Source organism: Ornithorhynchus anatinus, chromosome 4, assembly GCF_004115215.2.
Source record: "Ornithorhynchus anatinus isolate Pmale09 chromosome 4, mOrnAna1.pri.v4, whole genome shotgun sequence".
In the NCBI taxonomy this organism is placed as follows: Eukaryota; Metazoa; Chordata; class Mammalia; order Monotremata; family Ornithorhynchidae; genus Ornithorhynchus; species Ornithorhynchus anatinus.
In genome coordinates, this window is record NC_041731.1 from 22334531 (window position 1) to 22353643 (window position 19113).

At 57.6% G+C, this 19113-nt stretch overlaps 1 protein-coding gene across 1 annotated transcript in view; it reads right to left on the bottom strand.

Annotated features, from left to right (window-relative positions):
* The window catches only part of EBF4 (EBF family member 4), a 39258-nt gene that overhangs the window by 7347 nt on the left and 12798 nt on the right, over positions 1-19113 (bottom strand). The window contains exons 2-9 of the mRNA XM_039911729.1: positions 11626-11782; positions 9567-9630; positions 9166-9221; positions 6969-7042; positions 5990-6058; positions 1564-1645; positions 504-621; positions 241-371 (exon numbers count right to left, since the gene is read on the bottom strand). Coding sequence (XP_039767663.1) covers positions 241-371; positions 504-621; positions 1564-1645; positions 5990-6058; positions 6969-7042; positions 9166-9221; positions 9567-9630; positions 11626-11782 — 751 coding nt within the window. The remainder of the gene's footprint in view (positions 1-240; positions 372-503; positions 622-1563; positions 1646-5989; positions 6059-6968; positions 7043-9165; positions 9222-9566; positions 9631-11625; positions 11783-19113) is intronic.

The following is a 19113-nucleotide window of genomic DNA, read 5'->3' on the forward strand; positions in this document are numbered from 1 at the left end:
GGGGAAGGGGGCTCCATCAGCTGAGGGGGTCGGGGGGCGGAGGCGCATCGGCCGCAAGAAGGGCCGGGTCAGGGGAGGAGAGAATCGAAGCACGCTCCCAGGGTTCATCACCTTCACTCCCCCCCCCCCCCACCCCGACCACCCTCTACACGCGTACTCTCACCTTCAGGCTCTTCCGGTGGGTGCCCCGAGCCCCACGCCCACCCCCCGGGCTCCCCCCGGGCCTCCCGAGGCCCTTACCTCGCTCCACACCAGGACGGTGCCGAAGAGCACCTGCAGCCCGTCGAAGAAGTTGTCCCCGATGACAATGACGGTGGCCCCGCCCGTCGTCCAGCCCTCGCTGGGGCTGATGGCCTTGATGCAGGGGGCGGCTGCTGCGGAGGCGGCAAGTTAGGCTGGGGGGGCCGGAGCGGGCCGGGCACGCCCGCCGGAAACGCCGGGAGGAGGGGGGCCCGGGGACGGCGAGCCGGGTGAGGGGCCGGGCGACGGGGCGGCGGCTCTACCTTCCGAGGGGTCGAGGCGGCGGGCCCGGCGGCCGTGCTTGGAGTTGTTGTGGACGAACATGTTGTCGGACACGGCCAACACGTGCCCGTCCACGCTGACCGTGGTGGCCACCACCACCTGCGGGGGCGGGCGGGAGGGGGGCACGGGGAGACGGGGCGGGGCTGAGGGTGGGCACCACCTCCCGAGGGCAAAATGGGGGTCCCGTCCCCCATCCACGGGGCTCGTGGGGGGGGACGTGGGTGGCGGTCCCCGGGGCCCCGGGGGTCAGCTGAGGCCAGAGTGTGGGACCGAGCGGGAGGGTGGGGGGGGGGGAGCGGGGAGCGGGATTGGGGGAGGGGCAGCTGCTTTCTGCATCACGCTATGCAAATGAGCTAGGTCGTTAATCATGTAAAAATGTCACAATTATCATCTCCTGAAGGGGGGCCCTAATGAGGCGGCTGCAGTGCAAGGAGCCCGGGGCCCAGCCCCCAACCGGAGCTCCAGCCCGTCCAATCCCCTGCCCCAGCCGCTACCCCGACCTCTCGGACCCCAGACCCCGGCCTCGACCCCCTCCCACCCGGCCCCCGCCCGCCCCGGCTGTCAGCCCAGTTCCTAGCCCCCACCCCCAGCTCCAGTCGCAGCCCCGAGTGCCAAGAGCTCGGGCCCGGGAGTCAGAGGACGTGGGTTCTAATCCCGGCTCCGCCACTTGTCAGCTGGGTGACTTTGGGCAGGTCCCTTCTCTGTGCCTCAGTGACCTCATCTGTAAAATGGGGATTAAGACCGCGAGCCCCACGTGGGTCAACCTGCTAACCCTGTATCTACCCCAGTGCTTAGAACAGTCCTTGGCACACAGTGAGGGCTTAACGGATACCGTCATCATCATTATTATTATTATTAGCCCAGTTGGTAGCCACCCCCACCCCCCCAGGCCCTCCCCTTCTGGCCCTGCTGTATGTGTGGGGAAGGGGTAACAGAACCCCTAAAACGTCCCCCCCCTTCCTCCCTACTTGGGGCCGGGGCTTAGGGAGTGGCAAGAAGTGGGGGGAGGGCACGGGCAGGCCCGGATGGAGGCGGGGGTACCTGGAAGCGGCGCATGTCGCGAGGGTTACCCGCGTTCTTCAGGCAATTCTGGTTACACTTCAGGAAAAACTTGAGGAAAAACCTGGAAACAGAAATTACGGTTCAAGATCTGCCCATCCCGCCCGCCCTCCCTCCCCGTCCTGCTAGGCTTTGCCCCGTGAGCAGGAAGAGGGGCAAGGGCTGAGAGTCAAGAGGGCCCTGGAATGGGCACAGGCCTACATTTCCTCTCCGAGAGCCCATCCTCCTCATGAAGAGGATCCCAATTTCCCCTCAGTTAAAGACGACGTTCTTGCTCTTCTTCCTCCTCTTTTTAAAAATGGTATTTGTTAAGCGCCTACTATGTGCCAGGCAGAGTTCTAAGTGCTGGGATAGTTTACAAGCTAAACAGGCTGGACGCCGTTCCTGTCCCACACGGGGCTCCCAGTCTTCATCCCCATTTAACAGATGAAGTAACTGAGGCCCAGAGAAGTAAAGTGACCTCCCTAGGGTCACACAGCAGGTCCTTCCCCAGGTCCTTATAACTCCCAGGCTCTATCCACTAGGCCATAGTGCCGCTCAGGAAATAGACTGCGGTGACGGGGGGGAGCCCGGGCAGAGGAGTGGACGTGGACAGGCAGTGTCCATCCAGGGCGGTACCCACAGGGTGGATACACACCGGACTGTTCGCCCGGAAAGCTGACACCTCACCACAGGCTTTAAAGCACTCGATCCTCTCCTACCTCGCCGCACCGCTCTCCCACTACGACCCGGCCCCCAGATTTCAACTCCTCTCACGGCAGCCTACTCGCCGTACCTCCATCTCGCCTACCTCGTCGCCGACCGCTCGCCCACGTCCCGCCTCTGGCCTGGAACGCCCTCCCTCTTCACATCCAACGGACAGTCACTCCCTCCACCTTCAAAGCCTTACCAGAAGGCACATCCCCTCCGAGACGCCTTCCCCAACTAAGTCCTTATTTCCCCTTCTCCCACTCCCTTCTGCGTCACCCTGGTACCTGGACTGGCGACCTTTTATTCACCCCTCCCTCACCCCCACACCGCTTACGTTCGGATCCATACTCTAGTGATTTATATCCCTGTCTGTCTCCTCGTCTAAACCGTGAGCTCGTTTTGGACAGGGAATGTGTCTACCAATTCTCTTTTATTGTACTCTCCCAAGTGCTTAGTTCAGTGCCCTGCACACAGTAAGCACCCAATAAATATGACGGATGGGTTGACTGGGACAAAAGCACAACAGCCAAGTGTACGCATACCAGCTGCAGATTGGTACCCACAGGGCAGTTCAGGCAGAGTTGCCCAGGAATAAGGAAGCCTGGGCACCAAGGGCACATAATATGGGGGCAATTCAGTGGGACCCAGATGTGGATCGGGCAGGGATGGAGCACGGGAGGGTGGGACTGGCTGGGGCTGGCCAGGGGGTGGGGATGGGCTGGAGCTGACCGGGGGGTGGTCCTGGGGCAAGTCCGGGACTGGGGCTGGCCGGTGAGCGGGCGTGGGGCTGGCTGGCGGCAGGGGCTGGGCCTGGGGTCGGCCCAGGGCCGGCGCCGGGGCTAGTCCGGTGCTGGGGCTGGCCGTGGGGTGGGGCCGGAGCCGGTCCCGGGGATGGGGATGGGACTGGGGCTGGCCCAGGCCTGGGATTGGGGCTAGGCCGGGATTAGGGCTGGCCCGGGGGGTGGGGTTGGGGTCCGACAGGTGGCTGGAGCTGGTCCAAGGATGGGTTGGGGGGTGGTCCGGGGGCGGGGGGGCCGGGGCCGGGCCCCATCGTGGAACTGGCTGGGGTCGGCCAGGGCCCGAGGCGGCCGGGGCCGGCACAGATGGGTGCAGTTTATAAATAGCACCGCGCATACATTAGCATGCCAACGACCCGCACCCCATCCGCTATGCTAATGGCCCGCCGTGGGCCCACACCTCCTGTTCCCGGAGCAGGCATTTGCATGCACAATTAGCATAATCTTGTATAATTAATGAACAGCGTCAATTTTAGCTCCTAAGTAATTTGATTAACATGTTGATAGGGCACTTATGGGCTCTTCACACCAGTGGGGTTGGGCACAAGGTAGAGAGGTGGGGGTGGGGGCGGAGAGCAGGGAGATAAACATGGGGGGCTGGGACCCTCAGTGTCCCGTTGAACCCCCATCCTCAGACTCTGGGCCCCGGACGAGCCGGGCTGGAATAGTCTTGGGGTGGGGGCGGCCCCTGAGAAGAGCCAGGACGGGGGTCGCGACACTGTCGGGGAAACAGCGTGGCCTAGTGGAAAGGACACGGGCCTGAGAGTCAAGGGACCTGGGTTCTAATCCCACCTCCGCCACCAGTTTGCTGGGCGACCTCGGGCCAGTCACTGCCCTTCCTTCTGCCTCAGTTTCCTCATCTGCAAGATGGGGCTGAAACACCGGTCCTCCCTCCCGCTTAGACCGCGAGCCCCCAGGTGGGGCGGGGACTGCGTCCGCCCGGATTATCTTTCATCTACCCCAGCGCTCGATACACTGCCTGGCACATAGTAAGCGCTGAACAAATACCACGATTATTGGGATTACTAGAGAGAGACTGGGGGTGGGGAGGAGAGAGTCCCGGCAGGGAGGAAGGGAGGATTTGCTCCCTCAGCCTCGCGGCACTTGGGCACGTAGCCGTGATTTATCGATTTATTTCCCTGTCTGTCCCCGCTCTAGACTGTCGGCTCGTTGTGGGCGGGGAACAGGTCTTCCAACTCCACCGAGCGCTTGGGACAGTGCTCTGCACACAGTAAGCGCTCAAGATTCATTGAAAGGGGAAGTGTCTGCTATATTGTGTTCTCCCAAGCGCTTCGAACAGTGTCCGTTTACTGTTATATTGTACTCTCCCAAGCGCTTAATATAACGCTTGGCCCACGGTAAGCACTCAATATATACGAGTGAATGAACAAGTGGTTGAGCGGGGATTAGAACCCAGGTCCTTCTGACCCCGGGGCCCGTGCTCTATCCACTAGACCACACCGTTTCTATTGAACCAAGTATGTGCTAAGCACTTGGGAGGGTAAGATGGAGTGAGTAGCTCACAGTAGTAATAATAATAATAATAGGGGTATTCGTTAAGTGCTTACTATACGCCAAGCTCCGCATTTATGCAATATATGCGTCTGTGCAATGTGTGATCATCAGGTCGTTACGGACAGGGAACGTAGCCACTAATTCCGCTGTACTATCCTCTCCCAAGTGCTTAGTACAGTGCCACAGAAAGGGCTCAATAGCTACCCCTGATTAAGCGATCAGGTCCCAAATGGGGCTCACGGTCTAGGCAGGAGGGAGAACGGATATCGAATCCCCACTTCAAGAGATGAGGAGACCGAAGCACAGAGAAGTGAAGTGACTTGGCCCAAGTCGCCCAGCAGACAAGTGGCAGAGCCGGGACCAGAGCCCAGGTCCTCTGCCTCCCAGGCCCGGGTCCTACCCACTAGGCCACCCTGCTCCCCTAGATATTGTCTACGATCCGACGAGGGAGACAGACCCACAAGAGAGTACAGAGAGGAGGAAGAGGTTGGAAAGACGGATACGTGGATGAGTCAGTGCTTAAATCGTAGATATGGAAATCAATATATCAGTCAGTGGAATTTATTGAGCACTTACGGTAACGAGCACTCGGGAGAGAGTCGGTAGACACGTTACCTGCCCACAAGGAGCTTAAAATCTAGAGGAGGAGCTTGCAGTCAGGGAGAGGAGCTTACAGTCGAATACATACTGAATTCCTATCGGGGGCCTCGTCTGACGCCGTCGAGTCGTCTCCGACCCATAGCGACACCTCTACCTGAGGTCTTCGAGGCCAGGAAAGAGAACGTCTGAGGTGAAAAAGGAGAAATTTGCTTCCCGCCAACAACCTCCAGGTTTTATTTCTCTCCCTAACGTCTAACGGTGGCAGTGAGTACTTCATCGTGGAGGTGGCATAAGTGTTCTGAAGTTGTCGTGGGGACCTGTGGAAAGGAAAAACGAACCGGGGAAGACCTCCTGGGAGAGGTGGGATTTCAAGAGGGTTTGGAAGACGGGGAAAGAGGTGGTCTGGTAGATTTGAGGCGGGAGGGAGTTGTAAGCAGGAGAAAGAGCAAGGAAGTGGGATGGACGAATTGCTATGATCGATCAATCATATTCATCGCGGTGTGCAGAGCAGAATACTAAGAGCTTGGGAGAGTCCAACAGAAGAGTCAGTGCTCACAACAGTGCTTGAGACACAGTAAGCGCTTAACAAATACCATCCCCCCCAAAACCCCAAAACAGTTGGTAGATATGTTCCCTGCCCACAAGGAGTTGAGAGTCTAGAGGGGGAGACGGGCAGTGATAGAGATCGATAAATTACGGATCTGGACATACGTGCTGTGGACACGAAGCTGCCCCAAGGACCCAAATCTCCTCCGGGGTCCGGTTCCCGTCCCCACCGTCCCCATCCCCGTCCCCTCGGCTCATACCTGTCTATGATGACGGGGTCAGAGGGCGTCTCGTTGCGGTTACCACAGCTCTTCTTATCGCAGCAGCGGCTGAGAGGGGAGAGGGTACGGTTAGGGACCCTCCCCCGAACCACTTCTCAAAATAGTCCCCCCCGTTCTCACATTTGCTGCTTTCTCCCTCTCTCTCTTCCATCACAACTTTCCACCAAATTCACACTACTGCTCCAATAATAACAGTAATTACTAATAATAACTGTGGCATTTGCTAAGTGCTTACTATGTGCCAGGCACTGTACTAAGCGCCGCGGTAGAAACGAGCTCATCCGGTTGGATTAGCTGAGTCCCACGTGGGGCCCACCGACTTAATCTGCATTTTTACAGATGAGGGAACTGAGGCGCAGAGAAGTAAAGCGGCTTGCCCAAGGCCACCCGGCAGGCAAGCAGCGGAGCCGGGATTAGAACCCAGGTCCTCCTGACACTCAGGACAGTGCCCTAGCCCCTAGGCCAAGCTGCTTCTCTCCCCCAGGAAGACCCTACTCAAGCCCCCAGCCTCCGGATCCAAGTTTCCAGGCAGATCCGGGGAGGGGTCTCTGGCGGTCCTCTAGACGGGAAGCTTGTTGTGGGCAGGGAAGGCGTCTGTTTCTTGTTCTATTGACCTCTCCCAAGCGCTTAGTACAGTGCTCTGCACACAGTAAGCGTTCAATAAATACGACTGAATGATCTGGGGCAACAGAGAAGACACACATCCCCCCTTCCTGGAGGGACAGAAAGAGAGAGAGAGCAGAATAAAGGGGAAGGGACAATGCCTGGATAAATCAAACTCCCCGCGTCGTCGAGAGACCCACCAGCCCCAACTTGCCACGTCCGACTGTCCCCGTCCGTCCGGGCCCAACCTCGCCCAAGCCTCAGGCCCCGCCGGCCAATTTCCGCCTTCCCGGCATCCCCCCGGCTTCTCCCCCCGACTCCCGCCCGTGCCCCCGACCCCCGCAACCCCTCTCACCTGCACATGATCTCATGTGTGAGGAGCACGCGGCACATCTCGGGGTTCTTGTCCTGCCCCTCGTAGATGATGGCCTGCGCGGGGGTTAGAACAGAGGGGGGCAGACTAGGGTGGGGGGGTGGACCGGGGCAGGGGGAAGACCAGAGTGGAGTTGGAGAGGGAGAGGAGACCAGGTGGGTAGACCTTGCAGTCAACCCTTCCAGGCAGTCTCCCTGACCACAACTGCCTCACCCCACCCAGACCACTTCTTTTTTTTTTTTTTTGGTATTTGTTAAGCGCTTACTACGTGCCAGGCGCTGCACTAAGCGCCGGGGTAGATACGAGGTGGGACACGGTCCCTGTCCCGTCTGGGGCTTTGGCTCTTAATCTCCATTTTACTGATGAGGTGACTGAGGCCCAGGGAAGGGAAGAGACTTAATAATGTAATAATGTTGGTATTTGTTAAGCGCTTGCTATGTGCAGAGCGCTGTTCTAAGCGCTGGGATATACAGGGTCATCAGGTTGTCCCACATGAGGCTCACGGTTAATCCCCATTTTACAGATGAGGTAACTGAGGCACAGAGAAGTGAAGTGACTTGCCCACAGTCACACAGCTGACAAGTGGCAGAGTCGGGATTCGAACCATTGACCTCTGACTCCCAAGCCCGTGCTCTTTCCACTGAGCCACGCCGCTTCTCTTGCCCAAGGTCACCCACCGGACAAGCGGAGGCCCCGGCCCCGCTCCCGCCGGCCTCTGGCCTTCGGTGAACCCTCCGTTCTCGGCCCCGACACCGAGCCCCGGTAGCCTGGGGCGCTCCTGCGGTCCTCTGCACCAGCTACCCTGCCATCCTACCACCGAGCCAGGCACCCTCCGGCCCCGGAAATTCTCCCCTTCGGGAATTCACTCCGGCCCGGTCCTGAGGTCCGGGATGGTCCAGGGTGGCACAGCCCAGCCTCACCAGCTCCTTCTCTGGGCCTGCTCGGCTCCACCGTGCACGCGCACTGCTTAAACCCCGGCCCCGGCCCTACTGGCCCTGCCCCACCAGGCCCCTCTCTGCCCCGTCCAGCACGGGCCGTGCCCATCCCCAACCCCCACAGACCCAATCGGCAGTGGCCCCACCCAGCCAAACCCTCCCAGCCTCTGCCCCACTCGACCCAGGTTTGCCTCCCCCCACCACCCGGGTCCTGCCCATCCCCACTCGAGTCAGGCTTTGGCCGGGTCCACCCAAATCCGGCCTCTCCCAGCCCCGGCCCCACCCAACACGGCTCATCCCCGGCTCCACCACCAACCAACTCCAACTCCTGCCCCAACCCCGAACGGCTCTGGTCCCATCCTGGCACCGCCCACTCCACCCGGTCCAAACCGCCCCCGTCCCCGGCTCTGCCCATCCCCATCCAGCTCTGGCCCGGCCCTGGCACTGCCCATTCCCGCTCAGTCCCGCCCACTCGGCTCCCCCCTGGGTCGTACCCAGAACCATCCCGGGCCTGGAGAGCACCACCTCCCGATCCCAAATGGGCCCCTCCTCCCTAATTATCATTTCTGTAAAAAACCGTACTTATTAAGTGCTTACTCCGTGCCAGTCACTGTACTGAGCGCTAGGGCACAGACAGCATAATTAGGTTGGACAGTCCACGATCTACTTAATCCCCATTTCTGAAGCCCAGAGAAGTGAAGCGACTTCCCAAGGTCACAGAGTAGACAAGTGGTGGAGCTGGGATTAGAACCCAGGTCCTTTCCACTCTCGGGCCCGGTCCCTATCCGCTAGGCCGCTCCGCTTCTCTGGGTCTGCCCTGTGACCTCCTGGTCGCCAATGGGGCCACTGGGAGTTTCTGTGACCGGCTCTCTTTCCCGCCCCCATATATGGACTCACGGTGGCTCGGTTTTGACTCCCTATGCTGTCCCGCCTCTTTCCTACCCCGGTTCCTGGAACTGTGTGTGCGAGTCCCGTCTCCCCCAGTTGGACCGGGTAGAGAGTTGACGACGAGGGGAGGGTCTGAACCCCGGCCTTGGACTGGTCGCTTTCCTGATGCCGGGGGGAGACCACGGAGGCGAAACGAGCAACCCACTGGTTTGGTTTCTGCCTGGTGGTGCTTCTTGGGCCGTGGATGAATCGTTTCCAACACCGGGGTTGCGGTTGGGGCGGGAGAAGGGGGGGGGGGTGCTGGACACACGAGACCCACCCCAAGCTGGGGGTCCGCGGGGGTGGGGGCCCCTCACCTGCTTGGACACTGAGTCGATGAGGCGCACGTATAAGTCTTGTTCCGTTCGGATGCCTGGGGAAGAGCGAGGGTCAGGGCGCTAGAGACGGCGGGAGCCAGGGGAGGGGGCGCGGGGCGAGGGGTCCGGGGCCGGGGAGGGGGCTGGTGCTCCGAAGGTGGTGGGAGACTGTCAGCTCGTTGTGGGCAGGGGATGTGTCCGTTGATTGTTCTACCGTCCTCTCCCAGGCGCTTAATCCGGTGCTCTGCACCCAGGCAGCGCTCGATAAATACGACAATGAACAAAAGAGGCGGGATGGGGGCGGGAAGGGGCCGGTCTGCCGGGCCGCAGGAGAGGTTGGGTGAGGGGCGAGGCTCGTGGAGGGCCGGGAGGGGCACAGCGGAGGGCACAGGGCTTCTCACCGTTGCTGTAGAGAAGCTGTAACCGGTAGTGTATGCCGTTGTTGGTTTTCTCCCCTCCGTGCTCCTGGAGAGTCAGGGGCAGGGGGTGGGACACGGATACGGCCGAGGGCAGGAGATGGGAAAAACAGGGGAGGGGGAAGGAAGAAGCTGAACCCCGGCGTGTAGAACGGGGTAACCATAACAACGACGGCGGTACCGGTTAAACGCTTATTACGTGCCGGGCACTCTACTGAGCGCTGGGCTGGACACGGGCAAATCGAGCCGGACACGGTCCCGGTCTCAATCCCCGTTTGACAGATGAGGGAACGGAGGCCCAGAGATGTGAAGTGACTTGCCCAAGGTCACAGAGCAGACAAGACTAGACTGTAAGCCCGTCAAAGGGCAGGGACTGTCTCCATCTGTTACCGATTTGTGCATTCCAAGCGCTTAGTACGGCGCTCTGCACGTAGTAAGGGCTCAATTGAATACTGTTGAATGAAGTGGCGGGGCCGCGATTAGAACCCATGACCTTCTGAGTCGATGTTTGACACCGCGTGGTACGGTGGCCGGCACGTAGTAAGTGCTTAAGGAATACCATAATTATTGTAGAAAGCGTTTAAGAAATACCAAGACGGAAGAAAACAACTGTCCCCTGCTGCCCTGCAGATCAAAGTCTCCCGGGCTGGGTCTGGGACGCTTCTCAACCTGTTAAGTCTTACTATGTGCCAGGCACTACACTAAGCAGAAGCAGCACTGCGGAACGGAAAGCGCCCGGGCTCGGGAGTCAGAGGTCATGGGTTCTAATCCCGCCTCCACCACTTGTCAGCTGTGTGGCCTCGGGCAACTCACTTAACTTCTCTGTGCCCTCTGTTACCTCAAGCGTAAAATGGGGATTAAGACGGTGGGATAACCTGATAACCCCAGTGCTTAGAACAGTGCTTGGCACATAGTAAGTGCTTAATAAATGCCAAAATAATAATAATAACTATTATTATTATTATTATTATTATTAAGCACTAGGGTATATATATAAGATAAACAGGTCAAACGCACTATTTGTCCCACGTGGGCTTTCAACCTACGGAGAACAGGTATTAATTGTAATAACCGTGACGTGTCAAGCGCTTACGATGTGCCAGGCGTTGTGCTAAGCGCCTGGGCAGATACAAGAAATTTTACCCATGAGGAAACTGAGGCCCAAAGAAGTCAAGTGACTTGCCCAAGGTCACACAGGAGGCAAGTGGCAGAGCTGGGATTAGAACCCAGGTCTTCTGATTCCCAGGCTCGGGCTCTTTCCACCAAGCCACGCTGCTTCTCTCTCTTTTTTTTTTATGGTATTTGTTAAGAGCTTACTATGTGCCAGGCTCTGTTCTAAGCACTGAGGCTGACAGAAATCTAATCAAGTTGGACAGTCCATGTCCCCGATGGGGCTCACGGTCATCATCCCCACTTGACAGATGAGGAAACTGAGGCCCGGAGAAGTGACTTGACCAAGATCACCCAGCAAACAAGGGGTGGAACCAGGATTACTAATAATGATAATAATAATAATAGTAATGTTGGTATTTGTTAAGCTGAGGCACAGAGGCACAGAGAAGTGACTTGCCCACAGTCACACAGCTGACAAGTGGCAGATCCGGGATTCGAACCCATGACCTCGGACTCCCAAGCCCGGGCTCTTTCCACTGAGCCACGCTGCTTTTCTCTCTCTCTGTCTCTCTCTCTTTATGGCATTTGTTAAGTGCTTACTCTGTGCCAGACACTGTTCTAAGCGCCGAGGAAGATAAAATTTAATCAGGTAGGACACAGCCACGTCCCAGATGGGGCTCCCGGTCATCACCCCCATTTTACAGATGAGGGAACCGAGGCCCAGAGAAGTGACTTGACCAAGATCACCCAGCCAAGAAGCGGCGGAGCCAGGATTAGAACCCAGGTCCTCCTGACCGCCAGGCCGGGGCTCTATCCACTCGGCCACACTGCTTCTGTTAGTAAGCACTTCAAAAACACCATTTAAAAAGACAGTAAATTGCTTGGCTGTTGAGGTGCCGCTCTCGCGCCGCTGTCCCCGACGCCGTCTCACCCTTCCCTTCTCCACGAAGCCGACGAAGGCGGAGCGCTCCACTTCCACGGGCTGCCCGTGCCGGTCATACATGGCGAGCACGAAGTGGAAGAAGTTGGACTTGCGCAGGTTGGCGGGCGGCTGCTTCTCGAAGTGAGCCCGGGCTAGGCCTGCGCCGCTGCGGGGAAACTGAGTCTCAGGCCGGTCCACCCGCCGACCGCCCGCCCTCCGGCCCACCGCCCGCCCAGCCGGGCCCGGCCTGGAGGGACCCCCGGCTCTGCCCCGGCTCCGTCATTCATTCATTTAATCGAATTTCTTGAGCGCCTACTGTGAGCGGACCACTGTACTGAGCGCTTGGGAGAGGACCATAAAACAATAAGCCGACATTTCCCGCGCACAACGAGCCGACAGTCCCATCCCAGTCGCTGCCCCGGGAAACGCCCCCGTTACGTGCCCGGGCTGGAGGGGCTGAGCTGGCCGCCACGGAATCCTCCGTCCCTGTCTTTGCCGCTGCCCCCGTCCACCCTCAGGTAGGGAGGCGCCGATCAGCGGGGAGCGCTTAGCGCGTGCAGAGCACTGATCTAAGCACTTGGGAGATACTCATCGGTGGTATTTGTCGAGCGCTTACTGTGCGCGGGGCACGGTACTAAACGCTTGGGGATGGGACTCTCTTTAGGGTCCCCGGGGGCTGGACGGGAGAAAATGGCTTAAACTGGAGAAGGAGAGAGTATGACTGGACACCGAGAAGCTCTTCGTGGCGGTCTTGGGGGTTATACATGGCCTTACCCAGGGGAACTGGTTGATGGAGCCTGGGGCAGGCCGGGAAGCCATAATAATAAGAAATGAATTATTTAAAAAATAAGCCAGAAAAATAATAGTAAATAATCGTATTTGTCAAGAGCTTATTACGTGCCAGTCACCGTTCTAAGTGCCAGTCCCCGTCCCCACGGGGCTCACGGTCTTCATCCCCATTTGCCAGATGAGGGAACTGAGGGTCTGCATAGTTACGTGACTGGCCCAAGGTCACACAGCCGACTGGCGGAGGAGCCGGGATTAGAACCCACGGCCTCCGAGTCCCAAGCCCGTGCTCTTGCCATTAGGCCGTGCACGGACTTAATCGGGGAGAGAGTTGAGCAGCTCTAGAAGAGGAGACGGGAGGAGCCTGGCTCCCTGAGCCTCACCAGTCACCGAAGCCCAGTTTTGCCCAACCTTGGACAGTCGTGCCTGGCCACGACCGACTGTGCCCAGCCATGCCCCGTAGTGTTTCACTCTTCCCAGCCTCGCTTAACTGTGCCCGGCCATGCCTAGTTCTGTTTCTCTGGGCCCAGCCTTATATAGCTGGGCCCAGACACGTCCAACCCTGTTTTACTGTGCCCAGTCTCGCTCAACTGTGCCCAGCCGTGCCCAGTCCTGTTTTACTGTGCCCAGTTACGTTTAACTGTGCCCAACCATGCCCGGTCCCGTTTTTCCGGCCCAACCACGGCCCGGGCCCGTTTCACCGCGTCCAGTCTCGCTCAACCGAACCCAGCCACGCCAAGGCCTGCTTTACCGGGCCCAGCTTGGTGTAGCTGTGCCCAGCCGTGCCCAGGCCTGTTTCGCTGAACCCAGTACTGGAATTTGTTCCTCGGATGGGCTCTGCCAACCTGCCAACGCCTCCAGCTGTCCCCTTTGACTCTGCCCCCCACCCTCCCTGGGGATCACAGCCCTTGGGCCTCCCCGCAGGGTCTCTTTGAGCGTCACCCCTCGCCTGGCATCTCCGAGGATTCCACAGCCATCGTCCAGTCAGTGAGTGAATGGCTATATTGAGAGCGAACTGCGTGCAGAGCACTGAACTAAGCACTCGGGAGAGCACAATATGACAAGAAACAGGTACGTTCCCTGTCCACGACGTGCTTACAGTCTGCGGGCGTGGGGGAGACAGACATTAACGGAGGGCTGGAGCGTGAGGGATCCTCTTCCTCACAAACACAAAAGCAAGACTGGCATCACCTTGTAACCCCCCCCCCAGCACTTAGAACAGTGCTTTGCACATAGTAAGCGCTTAACATACCATCATTATTATTATCTCTCTGACCTGCTCCCTGGTTTCAGTGGCCAGTTGTCCAATTTTATGCTAATTTTACAGTCTGGGCAAGTGGTTTCACCTCTCGGCGCCTCAGTGACCTCATCTGGGGAATTAAGACTATGAGCCCCACATGGGACAGGGACTGTGTCCAACCTGATAAGGTTGTATCCACCCTAGCGCTTAGAACAGTGCCTTGGCCCGTCGTACGCGCTTAACGAAGACCATTATCCGCATCATTATTACTACTGGTTTTCAGGTGGTCTGTCTCCTGAGGGCCTCGCCACTGTTCCTGGTGCCAAGTTCGTGGCTCGGACGTGGTCCTGAACCCCAGGCTCGTGACTTGGCAGTGATCCCCAGGGGGTCCCCACTAGAGAGATGTTCTAATAATAATAATAATGTTGGTATTTGGTATTTGTTGGTATTTACTTACTATGTGCCAAGCACCATCCTAAGCACTGGGTTAGATACAGGGTAATCAGGTTGTCCCACGTGAGGCTCACAGTCTTCATCCCCATTTTACAGATGAGGTCACTGAGGCACCGAGGAGTTAAGCGACTTGCCCAAATTCACACGGCCGATAGGTGGCGGAGCCGGGATTAGAACCCATGAATCCCCGTGGTATTTACGCCAAGCGCTCTATTGAGCGCTGGGGTGGAGACAAGGTGAATGGGCCAGTCACACCTCGGTTTACAGTCTAAGGAGAAATCTAAGGTATTAAGTTTTACAGATGAGGAAACTGAGGCCCAGAGAAGTCAAGGGACTGACCCAAGACCACCCAGCGGGCAAGTGGCCAAACTGGGATTAGGACCCAGGTCCTCTGACTCCCAGGCCCAGGCTCTTTGCACCAAGCAGGGAATGTGTCTGTTTAGTGTTTTATGGTACCAAGTGCTTAGTACAGTGCTCTGCACACAGTAAGCACCCAATAAATGCAATTTACTGACTGACTGATGAAGCCACACTCATTCTCAATGCCCTAGATTTAAATACAATTATAACTGCGCTATTTGGTAAGCACAAGTGGGAGAAGAGGAACGGTGGGGGCTTAATCAGGGAAAGCCTCTTGGAGGAGGTGGGCCTTCATTAAGGTTTTGAAGGAGGGGAGAGTCACACTAGGTGCCAAGCACTGTACTAAGCGCTGGGGTAGATGCATCATGTATTGAACACTTACTGTGTACAGAGCACTGACTAAGTGTTTGGAGAGGACCAGACACTAGAATGAAAAGCAGCGTGGCGTAATGGATAGGGCACGGTCTGGGGACTCAGAGGACGTGGGTTCTAATTCCCCCTCTGTCACTTGCCCGCTGTGTGACCTTGGGCAAGCCACTTAACTTCTCTGTGCCTCAATTACCTCATCTGTAAAATGGGGATGAAGACTGTGAGCCCCATGTGGGACAACCTGATTACCTGGTACGCCAGGGCTTAGAACAGTGCTTGGCGCATAGGAAGCGCTTAACCAATACCATTATTACTATTATTATGTGCCGGACACTGTAGCAAGCGCCGGCAAGCTAATAATAACAATGTTGGTATTTGTTAAGCGCTTACTATGTGCAGAGCACTGTTCTGAGCGCTGAGGTAGATACAGGGTAATGAGTTAATCCCCATTTTACAGATGAGGTAACTGAGGCCCAGAGAAGTTAAGTGACTTGCCCACAGTCACCCAGCTGACAAGTGGCAGAGCTGGGATTCGAACCCATGACCTCTGACTCCCGAGCCCAGGCTCTTTCCACTGAGCCACGCCGCAGTCCGACACACTCCCTGTCCCACGTGGGGCTCCCAGTCTTAATCCCCACTTTGCAGAGGGGGGTCACTGAAGCCCAGAGAGGTGAAGTAACTCACCCAAGGTCACCCAGAAGACAAGCGGCGGGGCCGGGATTAGAATCCAGGTCCTTCTGATTCCCAGGCCCGGGCTCTAGCCACTAGGCCATGCTGCTTCCGTCCTCCTGGGCAGATTAGCCCGGGCCTAAGCCTTCCTTCTCTGGCCTCTCTTGGCCACCAGTCAACTTCTCGGTGGCCCACCCGGCCTCTTTCGCGGCCCAGGCAGGTCCTTACTCACCCAGCGTCCGCTGTGGACCACCCGTGGCCAGCCAGGTCATCCCACGGTAGCCCCCCAACCCCTTTACCCCCCGCCGGACCCCACTCTTACCCTTCCCACCGCCAAAACCAACGGACCTGTCCTCTCTCCTAGCCCCTCTGTTCCCGGCCTGGCCAGAAGCCTCGTGGGAAGGGGGTCGGGGAGGGGGCAGGAAGACAGCTCAGCTGTGCAGTCGGGCAGTTCCTCGTTAACTCTGATTAGCACTGATGAATATGCTAATTACATCAAGGCTGGGAGCCGCCAGCCCCCTCCTGCTCCCTGCCCGCCCTATCCACCCACCCGTCTTCCCTGGGACCCGGGGAAGTGCTCCGCACGTAGGAAACGCTCAGTAAATCCGACTGACTGATATCGACGGACTGAGAGCGAGGCGGAGGCAGGAGCTCGGAACCTCGCTGCCTCAGTCTCCATTCAATCGTATTTATTGAGCGTTTAGCACGGTGCTCCGCACCAGGAGGGGAGCGGGTACTGGGACTGTCAGGGCACCGCAGTTTCCAGAGGTCCCCGGAAGCGGCCTGCAGCGCGGAGGCGATGCTCTGAGATTCTGGCCGGCCAGGGAGCCTCCTCGCTGGACCTCCATCTCCTCTATCTGTCCTCCGGCCTGGAACGTCCTCCCTCTTCCTTTCCATCCGACAATGACTCTCCCCACCTTCAAAACCTTCTGGAAAGCCCACCTCCTCCAAGGGGCCTTCCCTGACTGAACCCCTCTTTCCTCTTCTCCCACTCCCTTCTGCGTCACCCCGACTCGCTCCTTTTATTCATCCCCCCTCCCAGCCCCACAGCACTTAAGTCCATACCTGTCATTGCTGGATTTCTATTCATGCGTGTGTTCGCCCCTCTAGACCGTAAGCTCGTCGTGGGCGGGGAACGTATCTGTTTATTGCTGCACTGTCCTCTCCCGGGTGCTTAGTACAGTGTTATGCACTCAGTAGGCACTCAACAGATCCAGCTGAATGAATGAACTCCCGGCAGGGAGCTTATTCATTCACTCAACAGTATTTATTGAGTGCTTGCCGTGTGCAGAGCACTGTACTAAGCGCTTGAAACGTACATTTCGGCAACAGAGCGAGCTCACAGGCGGGACGGGCTCACAGTCTAATCGGGGGAGACAGACGGACAAAAAACAAGACAACTTAATCACGATAAAGAGAATCGAGGGGATGTACACCTCAATAACAAAAGAAATAGGGTAATCAAAATATATCCAAATGAGCACAGTGCTGAGGGGAGGGGAAGGGAGAGGGGGAGGAGCAGAGGGAAAGGGGGGAAAGGGGGCTTAGCTGAGGGGAGGTGAAGGGGGGGGGGAGAGGGAAAAGGGGAAGCTCAGTCTGGGAAGGCCTCTTGGAGGGGGTGAGCTCTCAGCTTAGCAAAGTACCTGACAAAAAATAATTAGTAATTTGGGTATTCGTTAAGGGCTTACTATGTGCCAGGCACTGTACTAAGTACTGTATTGTACTGTGCTAAGTGCTGGGGTGGATACCAGTAAATCAGGTTGGACACCTTCCCTGTCTCACATGCAGTCTCAATCCCCATTGAACAGACGAGGGAACTGAGGCAATTAGAAGTTAAATGACTTGCCCAAGAGCACACAGCAGACAAGTGGTGAATCTGGCATCAATAATAATAATAATGTTGGTATTCGTTAAGCGCTTACTATGTGCAGAGCACTGTTCTAATAATGACGTTGGTATCTGTTAAGCGCTTACTACGTGCAGAGCACCGTTGTAAGCGCTGGGGGAGATTCGGGGGCATCAGGTCGTCCCACGTGAGGCTCACCGTTAATCCCCATTTTACAGATGAGCTCACTGAGGCACAGAGAGGCGAAGTGACTCGCCCACAGTCACACAGCTGACAAGTGGCAGAGCAGGGAGTCGAACCCATGACCTCTGACTCCCAAGCCCAGGCTCTTTCCACTGAGCCGTGCTGCTTCTCTGTAGAACCCAGGTCCTTCTGACTTCCCAGGCCCGTGCTCTCTCCACTGGGCCACAGTGCCCTATAAGAGAACTGGCAATATGGTGAGCAAGCCTCGACCGTCACCATGAGCATCCAAACGACTAGCAATATATCCGATAGATCATCAGGCTCTCTCCAGATACATACGTGTCACGTTTTTGTAATGGTATCTGTTAAGCGCTTACTAGGTGCCAGGCACTGTACTAAACACTGGGCTAGATACCAGTCAATCCGGTTTTACACGGTCCGTGTCCCACGTGGGGCTGACGGTCTTAAACCCCAGTTTACGGGTGAGGTAACTGAGGCGCGGAGAAGCGGAGTGACTTGCCCAAGGTTACCACAGCGGACAAGTTATTGGAAGAATGTTCCCCGACTCCCTAACGGCATTCTGTCCGAGATGCCGAGTTACGATACGAGTTACGATCAAAGCGAAGAATCAATCCATCAGTAGTTTTGACCGTGTGCAGAGCGCTGAACTGTGAGTAAGCACTTGGCTGGAGAGGACGAAATCGAGCAGGAAATCTGTCCCTGCCCTCAAAAAACATGGGGAAGGAGGGAGACGGACGGACACGAGACGATCGCAAAAGGCCATGGCGGTCGAGAGCGAGAGATAAATAGGCAGGGATAAATGGACGTAGGTTGAGCGTATGCGTCGCCTTTGAAGCACTCGTTCATTCGTTCAGTAGTATTTATCGAGCGCTTACTATGTGCACAGCGTTGTACTAAGTGCTTGGAATGGACAATTCGGCAACAGATAGAGACCGTCCCTGCCCAGTGACGGGCTCACAGTCTAATCGGGGGAGACGGACGGACAGAAACAAGACAACATAATCACTCAATCACCTCGCTCCTCTCCTACTCCAAACTAACCCGCCCACTTGGCTCCTCTAATGCCAACCTTCTCCCTGGACCTCCATCTCGCCGCCGACGCCTGGCCCACGTCCCCTCCTCGTATCCGTCGGGCAATGACTCTCCCCCGCCTTCGAAGCCTCATTGAAGGCCCGTCTCCTCCAAGAGGCCTTCCCTGACTAAGCCCTCCTTTCCTCTTCTCCCAGTCCCTTTTGCGGCCCCCCCCGACGCGCTCCCTTTATTCACCCTCGCTCCCGGCCCCACACCACTTACATTCCTATGCGCTCTCTGCCCTCCCTAAGTCTCCGGGACTCTCTCTCTCTCACTCGGTTGCCTCTCCGAGGTGCCCGTGGCCGGCGGGGGAGAGGGCGTCCCTCCCCCTGGGCCACAGGACCCCGCCCAGCCTCCCTCCGGCCCTCAGCTCAATCCTCCTCACGGCCCCAGCAGCGCGGCCAGTGCGCCCGCACCTCACGGAGGGGGAGTTACTGGTCGGGGAGCAGGAGGCTGGGTCCGGGGGGACAGGGAGCGAGGACGCCTCCCCGGCACCACC